General features: G+C 41.4%; 1 protein-coding gene across 1 annotated transcript in view; it reads left to right on the top strand.

Moving 5' to 3' along the window:
• The window catches only part of CCDC80 (coiled-coil domain containing 80), a 34,694-nt gene that overhangs the window by 3,981 nt on the left and 8,033 nt on the right, over positions 1 to 22,680 (top strand). Inside the window, exons 3-5 of the mRNA XM_019797606.2 lie at positions 6,407 to 6,563; positions 18,301 to 18,437; positions 20,093 to 20,241. Coding sequence (XP_019653165.2) covers positions 6,407 to 6,563; positions 18,301 to 18,437; positions 20,093 to 20,241 — 443 coding nt within the window. The remainder of the gene's footprint in view (positions 1 to 6,406; positions 6,564 to 18,300; positions 18,438 to 20,092; positions 20,242 to 22,680) is intronic.

Here is a 22,680-nt window from a genome sequence, read left to right as displayed (position 1 = left end):
TGCACAAAAGGAGACAAGCAAGTCTTTCTCCCACTTTGCCTGTGTTTCTGAAGCCACTGATAGGGAGCAAGTCAAAGGTCCATCTCAGGAGCTCTCTCTTTTGGCCATTACTAGCCTCCACCCAAAGAATAATTAAAGAATCTAGCCAAGCCAAAGGAAGCCTTTGGACAGAAATAAATTCCATCCTAAATGTAAGGGCAGTTCTCATTAGTCACTTGAGAATGGCTCCTTCCCCTCTCCATGTCTCCCCGCCCCCCTTTTTAGGGACCTTGCAAGATTACCCCTTCTAAGTGCTGTCATTTTACTCCAGGCTGTCAAGGAGGAGAAGGTACAATACAGTCACTTCGGAGAAAGGGATCAGTAAATTAATGTCAGGCAGTGTGGGTCAGGAAAGATTTTTTCAGATACATGGGTGGGAAGGAGACACTGAGCACAGCAGTTGTCCTACTAAAGGCATAGGGTGACAGCACCCTGCATTATCCCCACCCAAAGAGACAGGCACTCTTCTCTCAAGGTATATCTCAAAGGGGCTTTTAGTTTTTCCAATCTGGTCTAAATTTGGATTAATGATCGGAGCAGAGAGGCTCTGGTGTCCATTTATCTTTAGTGGTTTCAAAAAGTTTAAATATGCATTTGAAATGTTACTCAGAGCAGAGTCCCTGGTGGTGTTTATCATGGGTGGGGCATGTCCCAAAATTCTCTCAGCTGTTCCACAGTGGTTTACCTGTGCAGTAGAACAAAACGTAAGTTTTCATTGATTCTACAGGCTTGTGTGTGTGTTGTTATGCATTTTTTATATATTTTACTCATTTTTAACCAGAGCCTTAAAGTATGGAACTTAGTTAGCGAGGACAGGCTGTCTGCTAGAGTAGTTTAACAGCTACTTGGTTTTTTTCAGAGTACATAAATTTAAATGAGAATATTTTCGTCAGAGCCAAAAGAATCATTCATTTCAGAGGAGAATTCTACCTGGTACTTAAATGTTTGTTACAAAACCTAAGGGAGCCAAGTGCTCTCTTCGAGGTGTGGGCCAGCCTTAGCAGTGTGTCCTGCCCGAGGACCCAGGACTTCGTCCAGCTGCTAAAGCACATCACCCAACCCTGGCCGTTTAGCCAACAGGGCAGGCGAAGTGTTCCTCGTGGGCAGGTTTTAAGCAGGGGGAAATAATCATGGGTAAAATGTCAGCATTGTAATTGTGCACCCATCTGGCAAATACTTCCATCACCCCTGGTTTGTGAGTCCAAAGAAAGAGGTTTTCATACTCTATCCCTGATATTAGTCATGCCTTTCATTTCTCCCCTTTCGCTCTACTCCCTTAGTCAGGGGTTTGAAAGCCCAGCTGGGTATTTTCTGCTTTAAACAGCATCCCTGATCATAAATTTCTAGTAAATGAAATTCAAACGACAGCCTCTGCTGATGTCATGTAAGGCAAACCAGAAACCAGCTGGGGTGGCTCATGGCAGCGTTGCTCTTTGGGGCTGGCGAGAGAACCAGGTTTGTTATTAGGAAGAAAGTACCAACAGAAGGCGGTTCAGTCTTGCCATCCCACATGTGCCCAGCTGATGGTCATATCAGAAATGTGTTTTCTGAAGAGCTAATATCTAAACTAGGAACGGATTAGAAAAGCCAAAGATGAAATCAACATGATGCAAAAGATGGAGAGAAAAGAAATCTGTTGCACCAGGCAGAGAGGAGACTTGGGTTTCTGGGAGAAAGAGCTGGTTGGTGCCATTTATCTCTTTTCCACTCATTTTTCCTATTACACATGCTGATGTTATTCAGGAAGTTCAGTGGTTCAACTAACATTCATTCAGGCTTAGTTAGCACTCTCCGAGCTGTAAAAGGAGGGCTGGCGACGTATACCTCCAGCTGGCCTCAACGGAACCCAGTGCATTGAAACTGAAATGAGGTTACATTCCAAGAAGTCACACAGGACTTTAGCTCTTCTTTCTAGTTTCTCAGTAATCTGGTGTCCAGCTACAATGTATCATAAACCCCTAGGGCTTTACATCTATTTATATCATTCTTCAGATGTGAAAACATCATGTAGCCTCTCCTTAATCCATTTTTGAGAGAAACAATGGCCGCCATGGTGAACAGCATCCGAGGGGCCTTCTGAGGAGCTGCAGGTAGAACCAGGTGTCCTATTCTGAGGCCAGAGGTCCTTCAAAGCCCCTGCCTCTCAGCCTGTAAACAGAAAAGGGCACATCCTGCAAAGTGCTTTGCCAAAGCTGTGTGGTTTAACTGTCATAACGACCCCAAGAGGAGGGACTTGTTAACTCCACTGTACAGTCAAGGAAAGAAGCTTAGAGAATTTGAGAAGTTTCCCAAGGTGTGTAGCTAATACATGGCCAAGGCAGAATTAGAACTCAGGTCTGTTTGATTTTAAAATTCAAACTCCAGCCACTCCCCCCATTCTGCATCCTGGGGGTGTAAGCCTTCAATGGGCCTATGCCACAAAGTGAAGGAAAAACTGAGAAATAGTCCTGTTAGTTAATCAATACAGATGTTTTAAAATTCACTTTTAACCTTAAACAACTCGGAAAAATGATAAGGTCTATCACTCGTCAACATTTTGTGCTAAGCAACAGTGTAGAGTTTCTGACCTTAATGCCCAGCTGGCTCTCTGCACCTGAGCTCTCTGGCTTGCCTGGGGGTCATCGAGAGCAATAGATTGAATCCCAGTTGACCTAACCCCTCAGACTGGTCGGTGTCGGTTTGGGGTTGACAACGGTAAGAATATAGAAAAGCCATTTATCACTAAAACGCTGGACTATTTGGAGTAGCTGAAAAGCATCGTTTTGTGCCCTGAGATATACCTGCTTGTCAGTTAGCAAGAGGCCTCATAATGTGGAATTACATTGACTCAAGATCAAGTTTAAGCACTCTGGAGACTAAACGTCCTGTAATTCAACTAGGTTCACACTTTTAACCCTACCTCAGAAATTTGGATATTGGGATAACAATCTACTTATTTGGTTTAATTTTAGAAAGGGATATAAAGTCCTGCTTTACTAAGGCATACTACTAGCTTGAATGTTACTTTTCAGAATCCTGTAAAAATCTAGTGTTGTGAGCCTAGCACAGTGCTTTGAACAAGCTGAGACTTAAAATATCTTTGTCTAGCATCTTCCCGCTCTTGTTGGCTCCCTTCACTTATGCAAACTGGCTTCATTATATTCTGAGGCTCCTTGTGCCAACACACCAGTTGGAACATAAACCTAAAAAAGAACCACAACACAGTTCTGAATTCATGATACATGCCCTGATTTATCACCACCAACCTGGAAAGAGTCCAAGTGTCAGACGATAATGTTTACTGAGAAGTTCTAGGATGCTCTTTTTAGGGAGAGGGGATTGGACACGGCTACCATTTTAAATGCCGTTTGAAATACTGCCAAACTCGACAATGAATGGGATACAAGTGTCAGCACACAGGGAAAGAGTGGCTGAAATATGTTCATATGATAGCCTCCTCTACGGTCCCTGATGCGAGCTGGAGCTGAAGATTAAATGCAAGGGGAGAGGGGTCTTTATCAGCTGGTTTGCAGGGGGCATCTAGACACTCCTAAGCAGGGGACCACTACTCCTCTCCTCTGGCTGGAATGATCTATGGAAACTGAGGAACATGGGCCAGCATTTAAACAGCAATTAAAAGGAGAAAGTGAATATTGTAGGCTAGGAAAGATGTTAAGGAGGATGCTGCATTTGAAGATTGCCCGCATGCAGTTAAGGTGGAGAGAAGGGGAGAGATTTCTGGGTGGAAGGGGTGATAGGGGCCAAGGCAGAAGAAGGAATGAGTCAACTCTTCAGAGTCACCATACGCATATGGTGCTTGCGTGCACACAGCCTGTACATATATATATTTTTTATTTTCTTGATTCTCACTACTGTTGTCAGGAAAGTGGTTCCATTGTAAAGAGGCAAAAGCCAAGGTTCATAAGGTTAAGTGGCCTTGTTGAGGCTACAAGGTAGCCAGCGTTGAACTAGGAACAAATGCAGTCGCTTCCTCTTTGACTACAGTCACCCTTTCTCTGTGCCACTCTGCCCAGATTCCTTTCATTTCATAACAGAGACCAGTCTGGCTACGGAGTGAAGAGGTCATGTAAGGGAGGAATGGGAGGAAAGGTTAGCAAGAGAGAGCCTGGGGCCAGGTTGCAGAGGGAGGAAGTGAGTCATGCAAAATAAACGTCACCTCACCGGTAGGTGAAGGCATCCCTGGGCACAGGTCCTGAGGTGAAAATAAACATCAGAGCTCTTTATTTATTTATGTTGATTTCCACTGGGTATCCAGTGGCCTAAGGCTACTGCGTTCAGAGGTACTGAGAGAAGCTGCCAGGCAGGGGAAGATGAGGTTCTGTGCGATTCTATGTTGTCTGAAATTCCCAGTTATTCACAAGAGGGAGAAACAGACCAAAGGGAGCTGTGAGGACTCGAAATCCTGTCCTATCATGGTCCGTCAGTGGGCTATAAAGGTCCATGGCAAAATCTAAGAATGAAATAGAATCGATGTATGGATTTGAAGTTACAAAGGCAGGTAATTACCAGTCAGTCGTCTAGCATGTAGGCAGCTGTGCTCTAGAGACTCCTCTAAATAGATTCTACATTTGGGAATATACTTCATTTAGAAAAGGGAACCCAAAATCATTACCAGTAAATCTCACCTTTGTTTCTGGCTATTTTGTGTTTTCACTTAAACGTTCATCTATTTCAAAATAGTGTGTATGTGAGCAAAGAATGGCCAGAAAGAAAGACTTAAAACATATCAACTGAAAATAAAGCTCCAAGATATGGGCCACCATCCAAACCTGGAGAAATACGTTCAAACGTCATAAAACCAACTGAAAACTAACAAAGCAAAAATACCATCACCATATCTTTTTATAGCCACTTTAAATCTTTTTTAAGGCTAAGTATGAATCAATGAATAAATTTGGCAAAATATTATTTGTCCTCTTGGGAAATTACATTTCTAAAATAAGTATGTTCTACCCACCCTGTCCATCTGAACAGGAATATAAACACAAAATCAAAAATAAACAAAATCATGACCACTTAAATAAGTAACAACCTGAGAAAAAAATACCTTCATCCCAGAAAAATCTTTGTTAATGTTCTGCTCAGAAGTTATTGAATGCATTTTGATTTCCACGAAGGATAGTATTTTGTCAAGCACAAGGAATTTTTAAAAGGGAAAGCCTGCAGGCACCAATAAACACATTTCTGTCAGAGAAGGATAAATAGCGGTATCAAGCTGGGAGCAGATGTATTAACCATTTTGATAAAGTGTTTGGAAGAGATGAACAACATGGCGATGTGCCCTCTGAAAAATGCCAAGCTAATAGCCACAAACTTCAGAAACATTTTATAAGGTTAGATGGGTGAGTAGAAAAGTGGCTGATAAATTTGAACGAGGTCAGATTTGAGAAAGTATATAGAGCCTGGTCTCTAAGCCAAGTGATGAGTTAGCAAAGGGTGAATAGACAGTGTTCATGCAGACAGCAGCCTAGTGAGCTATTTAGGGTCAGAGAGCTCAACAAAGACCTGCTCATCATCAGAACGAAAGTCCATGTCCTTCCACCTCCAGGGTGAACAGCACCAGGCCCACCCACTTGTGGGTTGTGGTACAGAGTTCTGGTCTCTACTCATGAAAAACCTGGTAAAATTGGAGAAGGCTCAGGAAAAGGCTACAAAAATAATCAAGGAAGTAGAAAAGCTTTTATATCCAGTTAGATGGAAACTTTGAGACATTCTTAGAGCATTCAACAGAAGCCCTAAAAATGAAGGGTATCCTCCTTTTATCCAAAATTATAAAATCCGCTTTCCCAGATGGCTCTGGTGACTATAACATCTCTTTTTTTTGCTCTGTCTTTTCTCTTTTTTCCCCCAGAAGTCAGGGGTTCACAGTGAGCTTAAAAGACACACAGGAGCTTGTTGAAAAATGCCAGGCCTGAATTATAGAAGGCTGAACTGAAAGAGCAAAATCCATCCTGTCGTGGGGGACTCCAGTGTCAAAGAAGTCTGCCAGGAGCTCTGTACAGGCCCAGTGTGACAATGAATATATACTGTGTGATAAAACACAGGCCAAGAGGCCATCCTACAAATTTTCGGCAAGGTTGCCTAGTAAAGTATGTTAAAAATGAAACAGAATCTATGTATGGATTTGAAGTTACAAAGGCTATGAAGTTCTCTCAACCCTACGGAACGTGAAACAAAAGAGTAGTAACCACTGAATTCACAAATGTCTGAGCAGCCCATTAGGATAATGTCCAATATAACACTTCAGTTGAGTTGACTTTAACGTCAGTCACTACCAGCCCTCTATTCCAAATTATCCCTTTGGATTTTGCCTCTGTGTACAACTATCACTGTGAATGAGTATTTGCTCTCCTCCTCCCACCTCTAGCTGATCACGGCTCCGAAGGCTGAAAACAACATGTATGTGCAGCAGCGAGATGAGTATCTGGAAAGTTTCTGCAAGATGGCCACCAGGAAAATCTCCGTGATCACCATCTTTGGCCCTGTCAACAACAGCACCATGAAAATCGACCACTTCCAGCTAGGTTTTCTTAAACATTTTAATTACATTATTGTTTTTCTCATACCTAAGGTGGGACAAAGTTTATGGGAGAGGTCAGTGGGGAATTAAGAGGAAAATTCAGATATTCAGAGGGCTCTTTCCTTGTGGTTACAAAGGCCAGTTTACCTACCTATTTACATAACTATTCCGGATGGTTCTGGTGTTAAGTTTTTGGCACTTTACAAATGAAAAAAATATGCAGGCATTCTATGGTTTGAAAGTCAATAAGGCAGAGAAAAACGAGAGAAGTAATACAGTGGTGGGAGAGCCAGAAAGGTATGTAGACAGTTTCTTCTGGATCTGGAGTCTTCTTGCCTGTGAATAATACCATCTGATCTTCCTGCTTCATGCTGCAGGTGACTCACTCACAGATGGGGACTGCCAGACCCTTGGAAGCACTTGACTCTGGCAGGACTGGGGAGGGCTAAGAAAGGCTGTTCAGCGAAATGAAAAGTCACTGAAAATATGGACTGAACTGTACCCAAGTCCTTTTGGAGAGCCGAAGAATTTGGCTGAATGTAGAGTTTTCACAATTTTTCATATTAATGGTGCGTGTGAGGCTCATGAGGCGTCCAGCTCAGCGCTGGGCAGCTGTCTAACTCCTAGCAGTTCTCATGGGAATGTTGCAAGACTTACTGTGAGTAGTTTGGACGCAGAGTCAGAAGCCCCAGATCTGACCCACCCAGTTTCTTTTATAATTATTACATCTCTGGGGCTTTATGTTTAAAAAAAAAACAAAAAACTTTTCCCCTTCATGCATTCTCTACTTTTTACATTTTTTTTATTTTAACTACAATGGAAGTCCTTCCTATTTCACCATTTGCACATCCTGCATATTTTTCATAAAATACATTTCCTTGGAAAGAATATAAGACATATTTTCCCCATTAGTTAACATTTAACTTCAATATATATAAGACATTATCTCACAAATTTTTCTTCCATGTGATCTTGATGTAATAGAACACATAGCAGTCATAATTATGTCATAATAATGTCAATTTGGTTTGGATATTGTCTAGTTTCTAAATCATATTTTTAAAATTGTGGTTAAGGGGCTCTTGGATGGCTCAGATGGTTAAGCATCTGACTCTTGGTCCCAGTCTGGTCTTGATCTCAGGGTCATGAGTTCAGGCCTCATGTTGGGCTCCACACTGGGCGTGGAGCCTACTTAAAAAAAAAAATTGTGGTTAAAACATGTGATCGCAACCTTTTTTTTTTTTTAAAGAGGGAGAGAGACAGAGAGAGATGGGGAGGGGCAGAGGGAGAGAGAGAACACTAATCAGGCTCCATGCCTAGCACAAAGCCTGACACAGGGCTCAATCTCACAACTCTGAGATCATGACCTGAGCTGAATTCAAGAGTAGGATGCCTAACCAACTGATCCACCCAGGCACCCTGAGGCCAATCTTCTTAACTAATTTTTAAGTGCACAATACAGTATTTGTAACTATAGGCACAATATTGTACAGCAGGTCTCTAGAATTTATTGAGATATAAAGTTTTGGTTATGCATTCTCTATCTTTATTAGCTCACCTTCCCCTGAGTTAGCACCAAAGGAAAATAAATACCATTCTTTCCAATGTCCCATCATAAAACATTATGGATCGGTGAGTGATTTGTGGACATTAACCCCTGTGCTGCATGTATGTTTGGTAGGGAGAACAACAACAACAAAGCCCTTAACCACAACAATAATCATACAAACGGAAGACACAAAAGAAGTTCTAGAGTCAAACAGACCGGTTCAAATCTACAGTCCCAACTTACTTGTTGTGTGACTTTGGGCAAGTTGCTTCCCAAACCTCAGCCTAGAAAATAATTATATCTATTTCACAGGCTATGGTGAGGATTTAGTAAGATAACACCTATAAAGATCTGCCATGTAATAAATATTATTATGTGGTCATCATCACCATTTTCTCTGGAAGGCATCTGGAGCTCAATGAGCTGTCACAGGGACTAGAGTGCCTGTAATTGAAAAGCACTTGTAATTGCTTTCTGCTAATTACAGAATGTTGACAAGGAACCCTCACAACTGCCCTTCCAGGTCGCAAGGTGCATTACTACTCCTGGTAATAAAACCAAAGCCCAAAAGACTAATACTGCAAAGCCAAATATTTAGTGTTTAACTGAGATTCAACCATTTGCCTCTGGATTTTCAAATAGTAGCAAGATCCAGTGAGCTTAATTACAATCCAGATGTCTAGAGAGGAAGTAGGTATTCAATCCAGTGCAGAAACTGGTGCCAGCTGGCGATGAAAGGCCTCCCCTGCCAGGTGTTCCCAGTGTCAAATGTGTTGCCCACCAACCCTAACACAAAGAATCCTCATTCCTTATTTTGGAGAAATTTGGAAAAATCATTATATGTTCTGCTTCAGCCTCTATGTGGTCCCAACTGTTATAAGCATCTGGTGCTGCCTTGGCAAATTTTTAGCATTAATCCTGCTGTTTTTTAGACATCTGGATTGAATATGAGCCGTAGAGGCACTGAGGGGTTTTTTCCTGCCCTATTGGAAGTCAGGTATTGTGCTTTGGGTGTTTGCCTCCCACTGAATGGCAGCTTGGACATGATCTGGGGGGCCTTCTCTTTTGTTCCTCATTTAATTCCTGAAAGGCCTTTCTCTCCTTGTGTTATGTCCCAGCTTACCCTCCTTATGGGAAAGGCCATAGAATTTTCAGCCAAGACTGGGAGCCAGCCATGGGAAAACAGGAATTGGCGTGCACCGTGGACTCAGTGAACCAAATTCTAGCCTTGACCGATTTTCAGCTGGAAATCTATCAGATGGCCTTACTTTCCTTAAAAATAAATCAAGCACTCTCTACTCTTCCAGACTTTTACTGGGCCTTAAAAAGAGAGACCCACATCCAACTACACTGTGGGCTGTACTCATCAGCTGGTCCATTTTGCTAAATGTATTTGGACTATAGATGATGGGTCTACAAATACCAGGAAGTTTACTTTAAGATTTCAGTCATTAGCCTAATGAAAGTCACTCAAGTCTGAGCAAATTGCAATAAGCCCACCTGGTTTTGCCATCCAAGATAAATAATATTATATGTGAGTTTAGAAAGACATAGCACATAAAAGCATTCCTAATAGTTAGTGGTATTTAAAATATCAATTGGATAGAAAAATTGGTGTATATATGAAGAGGATGGATTATAGACTAAGTGTGCCAGATAGGAAGAAGTAGCTGGCTAAAGGCACTTTACTGGGGCACCTGGGTTGCTCAGTGAGTTAAGCATCTGCCTTCAGCTGATGTCATGATCCCAGGGTCCTAGGATCGAACCCGGCATCAGTGGGGAGTCTGCTTCTCTTTCTCCCTCCCCCTCTGCCTCTCCACTCTGCTCATGCTCTCTCTCTCTCTCTCTCAAATAAATATAAAAAAAATAATAAAGGTACTTTACTGCAGAACAGAAAGAGAAATAAGGGGGAAACACAGGAAGCATGTTTTTCTCTTAGCAAGATACAGGGATGAAAAATATTTGACACTGATATTCAATGACCAGCTTTTAAGGGCTAGAGCGACAGGATATTTTTACGAGACAGAGGAAGTTCTTTGAAAGCTTCCTTTGAAGGAAGAAGAGTTTGAGGGTATTCAATGAAAAAGGAGGTGGAAAGTTGATGGGGATGTGGCTGGATGGGACAACAGGAGAGAAATTGATTCCATAGTCATATGAATAAGGAATTCATGGGTGAATTTCTAAAATACTTTTTATAGGTGAGAACGATAGACTCTATTTCAGCCTAATACTCTCTTTGATCCTATTGAAGAGAATTGTTCTTTATGGACAAGCTTCCCCGGCTCCTAACAATGCAGAAATGTCACTTTCCCTCAGGAGCACCTGAAAATTTGACCCTCTGCCCCAACTCCTCCTTTCATCAGTGGTGACAAAGTCTGGCAGCTGCCTTCTCTGGACTCTGCCACCTTGTGCTGGGAGTCCAGGCTGGGTGAGTGAGCAGATTCACAGACACTGGCTGGGTGTCCCTGTCTGTTTATTCAATCTCTGATTATCAATCACTTGTGTGCCCTCGAGGCTGGGGAGCCTGCCCCCAGGTTGTTTAGTCATCCCATTTCACTGTCCTCCTGCCTTTCAAGTGTATCAGTGTCAAAACCAACCCCTGATGATCAAGGGGTGAAAAGCACCTGATCAGTCAACCGTTCAAAAGAAGTGCTTAAAGAATATGCTGGAGGGATAAGCTCTTCCAATTGCAGTCATTAGAGAAGGGCTAGATATCAGAGAATTTTGAAAAGTGGGTTAATTTATTGGAGGGGCCTTGAAAATGGAGATTTTTTCATAGGTGATGACTCCATCAAAGTACTTTTGTTTTTATTTAATTTCTCGAAGAGATGATGCATGTTTTGGATTCTGAAGTCAAAGCTACATAGAATGGTATAGACAGACAAACATTCCACCCATTCCTGACAGCTGTACTGTATTAATCTCTGCCCCATAGGTATTTTTATGATTTCTTATTTATGAATTTAGTGCTTCTTATGCAAATACAAATAAATATAAGCACCTATATTCCCCCTTTTTAGTACAAAATATTGTATTTGTACTACTCTGAACTTTACTTTTTTCACCTAAAAAATATTTCCTAAAGACCTTCCTTTATGAGTATATAGAAATTGTCCTCATTCTTCATCAAGCCATTGTGAGATTCTACCACAGTTTATTTAACCAATCCCCCTTTTAATGGACACTTAGATTGTTTTCAGTATTTTGTTATTATAAGCAATTTCAAAGTAAGTAACCTTATCCCCACGTCACTCTATCTGTGTGGGTATATCTTTACAATAGATTCAGAGAAGCAGGATAGTTGGGCCAAATTGAAAATGTATTTAGTTTTGTTAGGTATCACCAGATTTCTCTCCACACGAGGTGTACCATACTGCCATCCCACCAGCAATGTGTAAGAGTGTCTATTTCCCCAAATCTCTCCAACAGAGTGTAAAACCAAGCTTGTGAATGTTTTTAGCCAATATGGTATATGAAAAATGGTATCTTAGTGCAGTGTGTTGTTGGGTTGCATTTTTCTTCTTCTGAGTATGATTGAACATCTTTTCATATGTTTAGGAAGCATTTATATTTTGTTTTTAGTGTCCTTTGCCTATTTTTCTATTGGATTGTTCTTTTTTTTAAAAAAAGATTTATTTATTTATTTGAGAGAAAGAGAGAGAGAGCATGAGTGGGAGGGGCAGAGGGAGAGAGAAAAATCTCAAGCAGACTCTACACTGAGCTCGGAGCTCGATGCGGAGCTCAGTCTCATAACCCTGAGATCATGACCTGAGCCGAAACCAAGAGTCAGATGCTTAACCGACTGTGCCACCCAGATGCCTCAGGATTGTTCTCTTTAATCTCAATTTATAGGTATTCTTCATAAATAGAATGAAAATTCAGATTCCAACTCCCTTCCCCATTCCAAGATACTGAGCCAGTTTGGGAATGAGGTCTGGGAATTTATGTTTTTGAAACATTGCTCAAGTGGTTCTGATTTGCAGCTAGGTTTGATTTCGAGCAGAGGTTAAGTGTAGAACAGAGGGAAAAAGAGGTTGGCACCAGATTTTAGAGGATTCAAATACCAGGCCAGGGAATCCAAAATTTATTTGGTAAACCATGTGGAGTCACTAAAGATTTCTAAATGTATTTTTCAAATAAATTTTAAATAACTTCTAAGTTTTGATAGAGTCATTCTGTGGGACAGAAAAGAACCTGGGGAGGACACTTTCTTCATAGATGGGACAAGTTGCTCTTTCTAGAGATCTAGTAAAAGCAGCAATTTTGTGATCAGGAATGGCCAGACTAGTCCCACCTATAGATGTCATCCACACTCATCTCACAAAGAGGTAGTAGGCAGACAACCAACCCACTCAACCAGTAAAATGGGAATAAGGGAATTAACTACAAAGTCACTTAAATTGATCTGTTTCCAATAAAAAAAAAAAGTGAATCCCATTGCTGGAGGCCACGGTATCCTAACTGAGATTAATCTACTATAGACTGCTCAGCAATCCCAGAAATATTCTTGAGATCAAAGCAATTCAACTTCTGCGGGAGTCTTTGCTTTCAGATTTACATAGCTTTGGCCTGTGTTGACTTCTTGAATAGAATAGTTATATTTTAAATGCCATGTAAACACAGTTGATCTATGTTGCCTGTTACCCCTGGACAAGGTTTATTAAGGTATGGTGGTGAATGAGGCAGCACAGTGAATGACACTCAAAAGATCAGAATGTCAAAGGAAAATAGAATTTATCGCTCATGGGTCCCGGAGAGGAAATGGCAGCACGCCTCCCAGGGCCACAAGAGGAGCCAGGGTTGGGTCAGAAAGCAGAAGCAAAAACAGGGAAGGGAGAGCCTAGGTCACTGCCTTTATTGGGGTTCCCAAGAAAAAGGCAAGGAAGAACAGGGTGAATAGTTTCTGATTGGTTAGTTTGAATGGTTTCAGCAGGCTTTGCGCTATAGGAGTGGTCCCTAGTTGCCTGGTATCTGACCCAGGGATGATTAAAGCAGAGGAATACTGTTTCCTGGGGTGCATGTGCCAGATAGAGGAGGTAGGGCATGGAGTTCAATGGCTTGCATTTCAGAGAGCTGCTGCAGGCTGGACCTTTTGCTGTCTCCAAGAATTGGCTAGGCTTGGAAGGGGCAGTCTCTTCCCAGTCAGAAAGGGTTTTTAAGATGTCAAGAGACCATACTATATAGAAAATAAAAAATACGATTAATGCAATTATTATTTGGGTGAAAACCCAAATTTAGAAAATAAATCTATGTGATGAGTTTTCTCAAATTACACTTAGACTAGCTGTGTTTTAGGCTCGCAAGACAAAGGTAGTATAAGGGTTTGATGGTGGGTTCTCTAGAAAGACCCAGAATTGCTCACCTTCTTTACTCTATCCCTCACTACCCTCTTTTTTTTTTTTTAACGTGACATCATTCTTAGGGAAGAAATTTCATGATTACCAAATCTGTGCCTAGTGTTTATGTGTGCCAGGCTACAGGGATTTAGAAGATGATCAAAGGTCAGTCCCTATTGATGAATTGTTCGTATCTAGTGGGAAAATAGGTGCATAAGCACTGGTTGCAATACAAGGTGATAAGCATGATTGCAGGAGGGTATAAAAGTGTTGTGAGTACACAGATGAGGTAAAGGCAGGTTGACAGGTAATTAGTTCCCATGTGGAAGGGATGGCATTCCAGAAAGAGAAGGCATATTTCTAGAAACTGAAAATAGAGGCTGGAGCATAATATTTGGAAGAGTTCAGAGATCAGCTAGCTAAGGTCAGCTGAGTCCAGGACAAAAATGGCCTTGGTTGCTATGTCTAGGATTTGGATTTTAACCTGTCTTTGTTCTCTGTCCTTAGACCGCATAACAGTGACCCAGAAAACTTGTTAAAATGCAGATTCCTGTGACCCCTGGGTGGCGCAGTCAGTTAAGCATCCGACTGTCGTTTTCTGTGGGGTCATGATCTCAGGTTCGTGAGATTGAGCCCTGAGTTGGGCTCTGTGCTCAGCGTGGAGTCTGCCTGAGATTCTTCCTCCCTTTCCCGCTGCCCCTCTTGTTCATGGGTTGTGATGTTAACAAGTGCCTCAGGTAGTTGTGATGAAGGTAGACAGTGGCTCATGCTTCGAAAAAATGCTAGAGGAGATAAGAAACTTCTGAAGCAATGGGTGGGGCTGATGTGGTGCAGGGACATTGGTGGAACGCCTAAACTCAGGTAGGACAGGGTGGGAGAAGGAGATATACTGTGAATATCACAGATAAGAAGCCATCATGGATGGAAGCTTTGAACGTAATGCCTGGCACACAGTTGGTGATTAATAAGTTGTGGTTGGAGCTGAATTTTTCTGCAGTCATTGCTGTCTGTAGTCAGACATGGAAGAACAAATACATGAAGGAATCTACTGCAACCTGATATTGGCCACTGAGTTTTGGAATTGAGGTCCTTCAAGGATGGACACCCAGGCCAATGCCCCACTTGCAGGACAGGTCCCCACCAGAGTGTGACAGAGTTCACGTTCCCTTCTGTCCCTCCTCAGTCATCTTGGGTCAGGAACAAGCTGTGTGGGATAGCCAAATCCCATCAAATGGGTCTGGATCTGGGAATCCTTTTAGCTGGATCAAGACCATGTAGACTGTTTATAGGATGTGTCCTAAAGAATGTTTGCTTCTAAGCCCTGCGAATGAGGACTGGAAAGCTTTGGCAAAACTTGGCTAAATGTAATAAGAAGCTGCCAGATGCATGCTGCATTTCCAGACTAAGGAGAGCCTCGTGTTCACCCAGTCCCATCTCAGGCCTGAATGAGACAGAATGCAGAGCCTAACAGAGCCTCGGGCAGGGCGTGCAGCTGGAGCTGGGAGTTGGCCTTGCACGTACCTTGCTCAGAATTGGGCCAGAGGAGAACACTGTCTTACAGTAGAGTTGTGCCCATCCTTGCAGCCACTATTGATCAGTGCTTTCATTGGAGGGGACAGATTCTCCTCCTTGACACAGACGTTCATTTAGGATGTTAGATATTCTGTAGTCTGGAAGTATAAAATGTTTTATTTTTAATGTTGAATCAAAATGTTTCAGAAAATATTTCAGTTGAAAGGTGAAACCAGACCATGAAACTGGTTTCTTGCCATATCCCAGTTAGAAAAAAGTTTGGCTTAAATCTTGGTCGTAAGTCCTCTTTGTACTTGAGTGGGACATATTTTGGTAAACTAGAAGGAACACTGGAGAAGAGTGAAGTCATATTCCCTGAGGCTTAACCCTCACTCTGTTAGTAACTAGTACTGTGAACTTGAGCAAGTTGCTCCCCGGTGGGCTCTGTGATAGGTTTATCCTCTGGGGAAAAGACCCTCAGACTCTGAGATTTGCATGCACGGGGTGAATGGGGAGTATTCCCAGGAATAATGCTTATGAGAGGTGAGGGATATGAGAGAACAGAGAGGGAATTTTAATTGTAGCGCCATCAACCTTTCAGAGTGGTCCACTTCGAGGCAAGGGGGACATCTTTTAGATTTACCCCCCCCCACCTCATCAACCATTGAATGTGGGCTGCCCCCTAATGAGAGTGTGACTTGGGGGAAAGGCAGCTTTTTTCTAAGGAGAGTGATTTTTGGAGAGGGAGTCAGCTGCTAACCTTCAGAGTGGTCTTGCTTCTGAAGGTGGGATCTGACAGCACACCACAATATCTGCTTCAGTTCCTGCTTCATATGTTTCCTGTATTATTTCTCAATAACGTGACTGGGTTGTGCCAAGTAACGTCTGTATCACTTCTCTATTGCCGCAATAAGGCTTTGTAACGAAGACCCGCACATTTCAGTGGCATAGAATTATTAACCATTCAGTCACACGTCTGTAGGGTTCTGGTCATCTGGGCTGGGCTTGGTGAGCCTCAGTGAGGCTGGTCCATGTATTTGCAGTCCTACTGATATTAGTTGTGCTTGAACACTTTAGGGGTTAACAGGTGTTGGCTGATCTAGAGTGGCCCTATCTGGGCTGAGACCAGGGTAACTTGGTGTAACTCATCCTTCAGAAGGCTAGGGTGGATGGCTAGGCCATGTTCTCATGGCCATGGTAGAGGCAAGAGCAATCCCAAATGTACAGGCCCAATTCTAGCTTCTGTCCGTGTCCCCCATGCTAATATCAACTAGCATTGGCCAAAGCAAGTTGTATAGATGAGCTCAGAATCAAGAGGCGGGACAGTTTAACCTATCCACCTTAACGAGGAGCTGCAGTTTCTGAGCAAAGAGTCTAGGTATAGAGAGGGGTGATGAATTGAGGCCATCTTTGAAATCTCCTACAATCTCCAACTTCCTTCCATTTCAGCCATTCAGTGGTTTATGTAACTTTCTCTGTTAGGTAGATAAAATGGTCTAATTTTGATTCTAATTTAGGAACTTGAACTCCATCTGAGTTACTTATCTCTGAACTCAGGGTCCCGCATAGACTTAGCTCAGGACGCTGGCAACAAATATTTTATTGAATGAACAAAAGCAAAAATGACTGTAGGTTGGAAATTAAAAATGGTAATCCCTAGGTTCAAGATAAAATCAGGTTTTTAAAGTTTTAGAATCATCGGTTGTTAAAAACATTTTTAAAATCAGTTTTTAATGATTTACCTTATTATTATTATTAATTACAAAGTATGCTACTTGTTAAATTTTAAATACTATAGACATGTGTGGAATAAACAGTGAAAGTTTCCACTTCACCTTTTCCATTCCCTAGAAGCAGCCATTGTCACCAGCTAGATGTCCTTCTGGACATTCTCCAGTGTCTATTCCTATGCAGATGTGTTTTATTTCCTTTGAACCAAAAATAATGTCTTCTATGCATTTTCTTCAGCAACTTGCTTTTTCTGCTCAATGAGACACATTAAACAAAAACCAACATGAATCTGGCAATTCTTTTACATCACTTTGTAATTAATTAATGGCAGCAAAAATATACATTTAAAAATAGTTCATACGCATGAAGCACGTCATTTTTCATTTTGCAGACAGTGCTTGGCCCTCATAGAAGCTATCAGCTCCCATGCCTTTGAGCTGCCTCCATGACCTGTCACAATTTGGGGGAGGAAAATAGAGTCTTCTCGAGTTTTGATCTGCTTTGGGGGAAATCAGTTTCCTTGTTTGTATACTCTTCAGTGATCCTAATCAAATAAACCAAAGTAATAGTTAAATTGTTATCATCCCCTTTTAATCCATAAAAGAGCAATGGTCTATGGTACGCAAGCTCTGTAACCTCTGTATCTGCAAAACTGTGGTTGTTTCTACTCCAGTATTATTCGTTGGGTAGCTATGTGGATGGTACCTGATAGACTCTTTTCACTAATATATCTATTATCACATATTTGCTAACTTGAAGTTTTCACATTTTTTTAAGTACAAGGGATTATTTTGCAGAGAAAAATTTTAGTGGGGTGGAGGGAAATACTATGATTCATAAGGGAAGGAAGTAGCATTTTCATCTCAGAAATGTTGTGATTCCAGAGACATAAGAGTTGCCATGTTCATACTTCCCATCAACCTAATGACATCTTCAAGAACCATTTCAAACTATAATAATTTATTTTTAGGGCTTGATGTTTAAAAAAAATACATAATGGTTAAAAACTTCCCATAAATTTAGTACCACTTGGCTTGAAATTATATTCACTTACAACATTTGTATAATGAAGAGCCCTACATTTTTGGAGCTAAAATGAACCTGTGGCCAAGTTTGAACATAGGCTTATTTTTCTCTATAGCAATGACATAGTTCACTGAGTCCCAAAGTGATTCTCTAATAAAAGCGAGGAAAAGACACAGATTTTAGACTCAACTAGATGAATAACTAAAACTAAAACAAATTTGAAAACTCCTTGGTGAGGTGGAGTGATGACTCATTCCCAGGGCAGAATTGGCAGTCTTCTTCCAGGGATGACTCAGACGCCTTCACTCTCTCTTTGCTCCTTCTGATTCACTATGACCAAGGCAGACAGAGATGGGGCTTGATCATCTGTACAAGACTGACTTTCAAAATCAGTTTATTCATTTATTTCTATATTTACTTATTCACTTGGGAAACTTTTATTCAAATAAAATATTAGTTGAATGTGTGCAATTAATGAACGCTGTTCTAATTAACTCAGGATGGAGACCCAGAGCCTTCACCCATTCGCTTCCCCCTTATTTCTGTCTTGTCGCACCTATATTTATTCACATTTCATTTTCCTTAAGATAATGAAAAACCCATGCGTGTGGTGGATGATGAGGACTTGGTAGACCAGCATCTCATCAGTGAGCTGAGGAAAGAATATGGAATGACCTATAATGACTTCTTCATGGTGCTCACAGATGTGGACCTGAGAGTCAAGGTATGGGTTTCTGTTTTAGATGATACAGTTCTAGTCCTTAGAATAGCAACTCTGAATTTTTTGTCAATGAATCGATTAAACATATGAATAGGCACAAATTATTTTATAGTGGGAAGGTTTTAGAATGGTTCAGATATTCCCTGTTGCCCTATAGATTTTGTGCCTAGAAATGCAGTCTATGGAAAGAGCTGAGTTGGATGGCCTCCTGTGGCCCAGCTGTTTGATCCAGACCAAATTCAGGGTCAAACATTCATCAGACACTGGTTGAATAGCTATGATGTGCCAGTCCCAAGGGATAAAAGGTGAAGAGTATTTGACTTCTTCCTTCAGAAAAGCCAGATTTAACATAGACCTATTCTGGTAAGGCCTAGAAGTTTACCTCCTGATCCAACATGGACAAGACAGTAGAGTTTTATACCTTTCTTTTATACTTTTCTTCCTGTGCTTGAGGACAGAAGTTCTGAGCCATGAAAAACTGTGCCATGTAGTAACACTAATAATAGTTATAAAAATAATAACAAAAATATCTAACTTTATTGTGTTTTTCTCATGTCAGGCACTCACCTCAACCCTTTACAATCCCTATCTCAAACCTCTGAGATAAATGACAAGTATTACCTTTATTTCACAGAAGAACAAAGAGAGGCCCAGAGTGGTTAAGGAACTTGCTGAAGTTCGCCCAGTTAGCACTGCCCTTCATACCTATACAGGCAGGCTCCAGGCCGCACATCTTAACTATTCTGGTACACCAATAGCATACCATGCTTACGTGAAAATCATCAGGGAAAAGGTCACCCGGGCTAACAGAATAGCTGACCCAGCTTGCAGTATTCTTCTAGATCTGGAGAGAGGCTTTTTATTAATCTGTTCCTCACTTGTGTAGCCCTACCTCTAATGCGAGGGACTGAACTAGATGGGCCCAAAGGTCTCTGCTAGCTTTCACATTCTGCTTTACTGAATTCCCACTGGGGGCATAGTTCCAAGCTGTGTCCAGACTTCTCTCTAGTTTATGCTGCCTATGCTCAGCCGCCCTCAAATCCATCTTAGGTTGTTGTTGTAAGTCCAGACAGCTATGATCCAGGAAACTGAATTGCATTATCTTTAAGTTGGAGTCCAACTTTTTTCTGAGAATACGTGTAGAAACATGACCTAATTTTAAGTGACACTTGCTCAATAAAACAGTCTCTGGGAATCACAAACTGTTTATGTAGATTCCTGACGACCACAGAACAGTCCTCCCTCTGGTGGAAAATTATCCTTATAGTTCAGGTCAGATACTCGAACAGGTTATTCTATTCCTGTGTTGGTTATAGCATTTCTCACCTTCTCTCCAGTTGTGTAATGAACAGGAACCAGTTTAGTCCCAGAGATAAGGAAACGAACCTAAGATAAGTGTGATGAGGAAGGCACGGACCCTTTCCAATAAAAGGTATGCAGTTCAGAAATTCTCATAAAAGGTAAGGGACGTTGTTTCATGGATTCTGAACCTCAAAACATCAGCAGAGGTACTTTTGCAGAAGAAAGTTTATAAATCAATGAACCCTGCAGGCTCTGATTTTCTCCAGTGCTCTCCTGAATTCTCCCAGGCCCTCTCCTCCGAACAGAGGGAAGAAACACCCTTATACACTATATGCTTTCTATTCTATCTTAAACAGCAATACTATGAGGTGCCTATATCAATGAAGTCTGTGTTCGATTTGATCGATACATTCCAGTCCCGAATCAAAGACATGGAAAAGCAGAAGAAGGAGGGCATTGTTTGCAAGGAAGACAAGAAGCAATCATTGGAAAACTTCCTATCCAGGTACCCCACCTTTGGAGTCCCTGAGGAGGCAGGTGGGAAGGTGTTCTGGGTGAGCTCATGAAAAGGCCAAGGAAACACAAAGTAGACCTGTGTGCAAACCTTCCCTGGTGGAAAGTCTGTCTCCTTCACAGCCCTCTGGCCAGGGGGTTTAGTCTTTTCCTGTAGAAAGGAAGGTTGGTCGCAAGGTTGACTGGGGTCAGCTCCAAGCTTGAATGTTGATTTGGTGGCTTTGGATAGGTCTTTTCTCTCTTTTCTGCTCCGTTTTTGGCACAGAATAAAGAATTCGGACCTGGGAGAGTTCATTTATTCTGTCAGCGAATTTAGAGGGCTTTGTATACAGCATTTGTATTTTACGTATTTATTTATTAGGCCTCTCTGGTTCCAAACAGGATTTGGAACACTCTGCTTGATTTTCTGCTTCCTTCTAACAAAAGCCCCCTGCAGGACCTCGAAAGGAGAAATCCTCTTGACCCAGATCCCTGATTCCCTGGGGAGTAGGGTTTATTGAAAACCATTGTAGAAACATTTTAATAAATACACAGACAAGATTATTTTAAAAAATTGCTCCACTTTCTCCCTTCTCTGTCCCCTCCCCCATGTTGGATGAAAATTCTACAGGGCCTTTGGGGCCCTAGACGGTGTAAAGCTGCAGAAATTCCACCCACAACAGATAAATGCACAGAGATCTCAGCGTAACATCTCCCCACCTCACCCCCCACACCTAGCTGTACTGTGTGGCTGAGAGGCTCCAGAAACGGACAAGCTCTTACTTGGGGACTCATTAACTTGGAAGCTATTAACTTCCTTACTTGCGTCCATAAAGCATATTCTCCATATGTAAGTTGGAGAATCAAGAATTCTATGACTAGTAAGTGGATGGATCATCCAAATTCCTCTAGATTAAGGACATTTGGGTCTCTCTGAACCTCATGATGTGTAAAGAGCAAAGGACTTATTGTTCATCCAAGTTTTGGGTCTGCAATTTACTAGCTATGTTGACCTCTCTATGCTTCCTAATTAACTTGCCTTAAAAATCTTACCCATATGTGAAAATATTATCAAGTAGCCTTCACTACACCCCAGAGTTGCTGGGATCACTTTTTTTTTTTTAAAGTGCACGAGTGGGAGCCGGGGGAAGGGCAGAGGGAAAGGGAGAGAGAGAGAATCTTAAGCAGGCTCCATGCCCAGCACAGAGCCCAAGAGGGGGCTCCATCTCATGACCCCGAGATCATGACCTGAGCCAAAATCAAGAGTTGGACACCTAACTGAGCCACCCAGGCACCCCAAGGGATCACTTTTTGTATGTTTACCTCTGTGCCAAGCACTTTTGCTTCCTTCCCGAGTTTAATCTTTACAACAATCCTAGGATCTGAATACTGTAACTATTGTTGTGTTGCGGATGGGACAACTGAGGCTAACAGGGAAAAGTAACTAACTTTCTGTCGACTCTGAGCTAGTGTCAGTTCTAGGACTCAGTGGACCCAGCAGAATCTGAATCCCAAAGTCCACATTTTTATCTAATACTCCTTTTGAAAATATAATGTGAATTATTTTTAGTCTTGGACCCAGAAGCCCAGAGTTTGAAGCAAAGGGAAATATCCCTAAAACCACAGGATTTCAGAGCTGAAAGGAACCTGAGGTTCTTCCTTCATTCAAATTTTCAGTGCAGTGCAAGCATCTGGAAAGAAGATGAAAGGAGCATGCCCACTGGGCAGATGGCTCTTTGTCTAGTCTTGGGGGCACTGAAACATCAACTTCTGATCCAAGTTCATCCCTCTTGATGGCACTGACTTAGAAGATTGATGATAAAAGCTTTCTGTTGCCCTTGAGGTGTTTTTCTTCCTTTTCCTTCCTTCCTTCCTTCCTTCCTTCCTTCCTTCCTTCCTTCCTTCCTTCCATTCCTTCTGTGTACCTTTCTTTTGGCAGATAAGAGTCTTTAGAAGTTCACTTTTGATTTTCACAATTAGTGTTGAATATATTCAAGTTATAAATTTAAGACCGTAGCTCTCTCTTAAAGTTTAAGTTAGGCTTTTAAATCGTATTATTCTATTTATAACCTAGCAAATTTTAGCTATCACTTTTAAGGGGCTTTGAACAATATTTGATCTTGCTTACAAACTCCATAATTAAACAATGCTATTATTTCAAACAGCCATTTTACATTTATTATGTATTTTTGAATTGCTTGAAATGAACAAACAAAACCTTGCTGAGTACTTAAATGATCCAGTAATCTTGTAAATACAGTGAATCTAAAGTTTTCTCAGATGTTCCAATAACTGCACGCGACTTAAAACCACACATCTAAGCTAATTACTCAATTACACATTCCAATTTAAAGTTTCAAGGTTGTTATTTTATTAAACCAAATTCTCTTAAGTTTCACAAGAACTTAAATTATGTATATAAAGAAGACCAGGATCCTTCTTAGAAATATCT

This window comes from Ailuropoda melanoleuca, chromosome 1, assembly GCF_002007445.2.
Source record: "Ailuropoda melanoleuca isolate Jingjing chromosome 1, ASM200744v2, whole genome shotgun sequence".
Lineage (NCBI taxonomy): Eukaryota > Metazoa > Chordata > Mammalia > Carnivora > Ursidae > Ailuropoda > Ailuropoda melanoleuca.
Note: the sequence above shows the minus strand (reverse complement) of the source record. Positions and strands in the feature narration are given on the sequence as shown.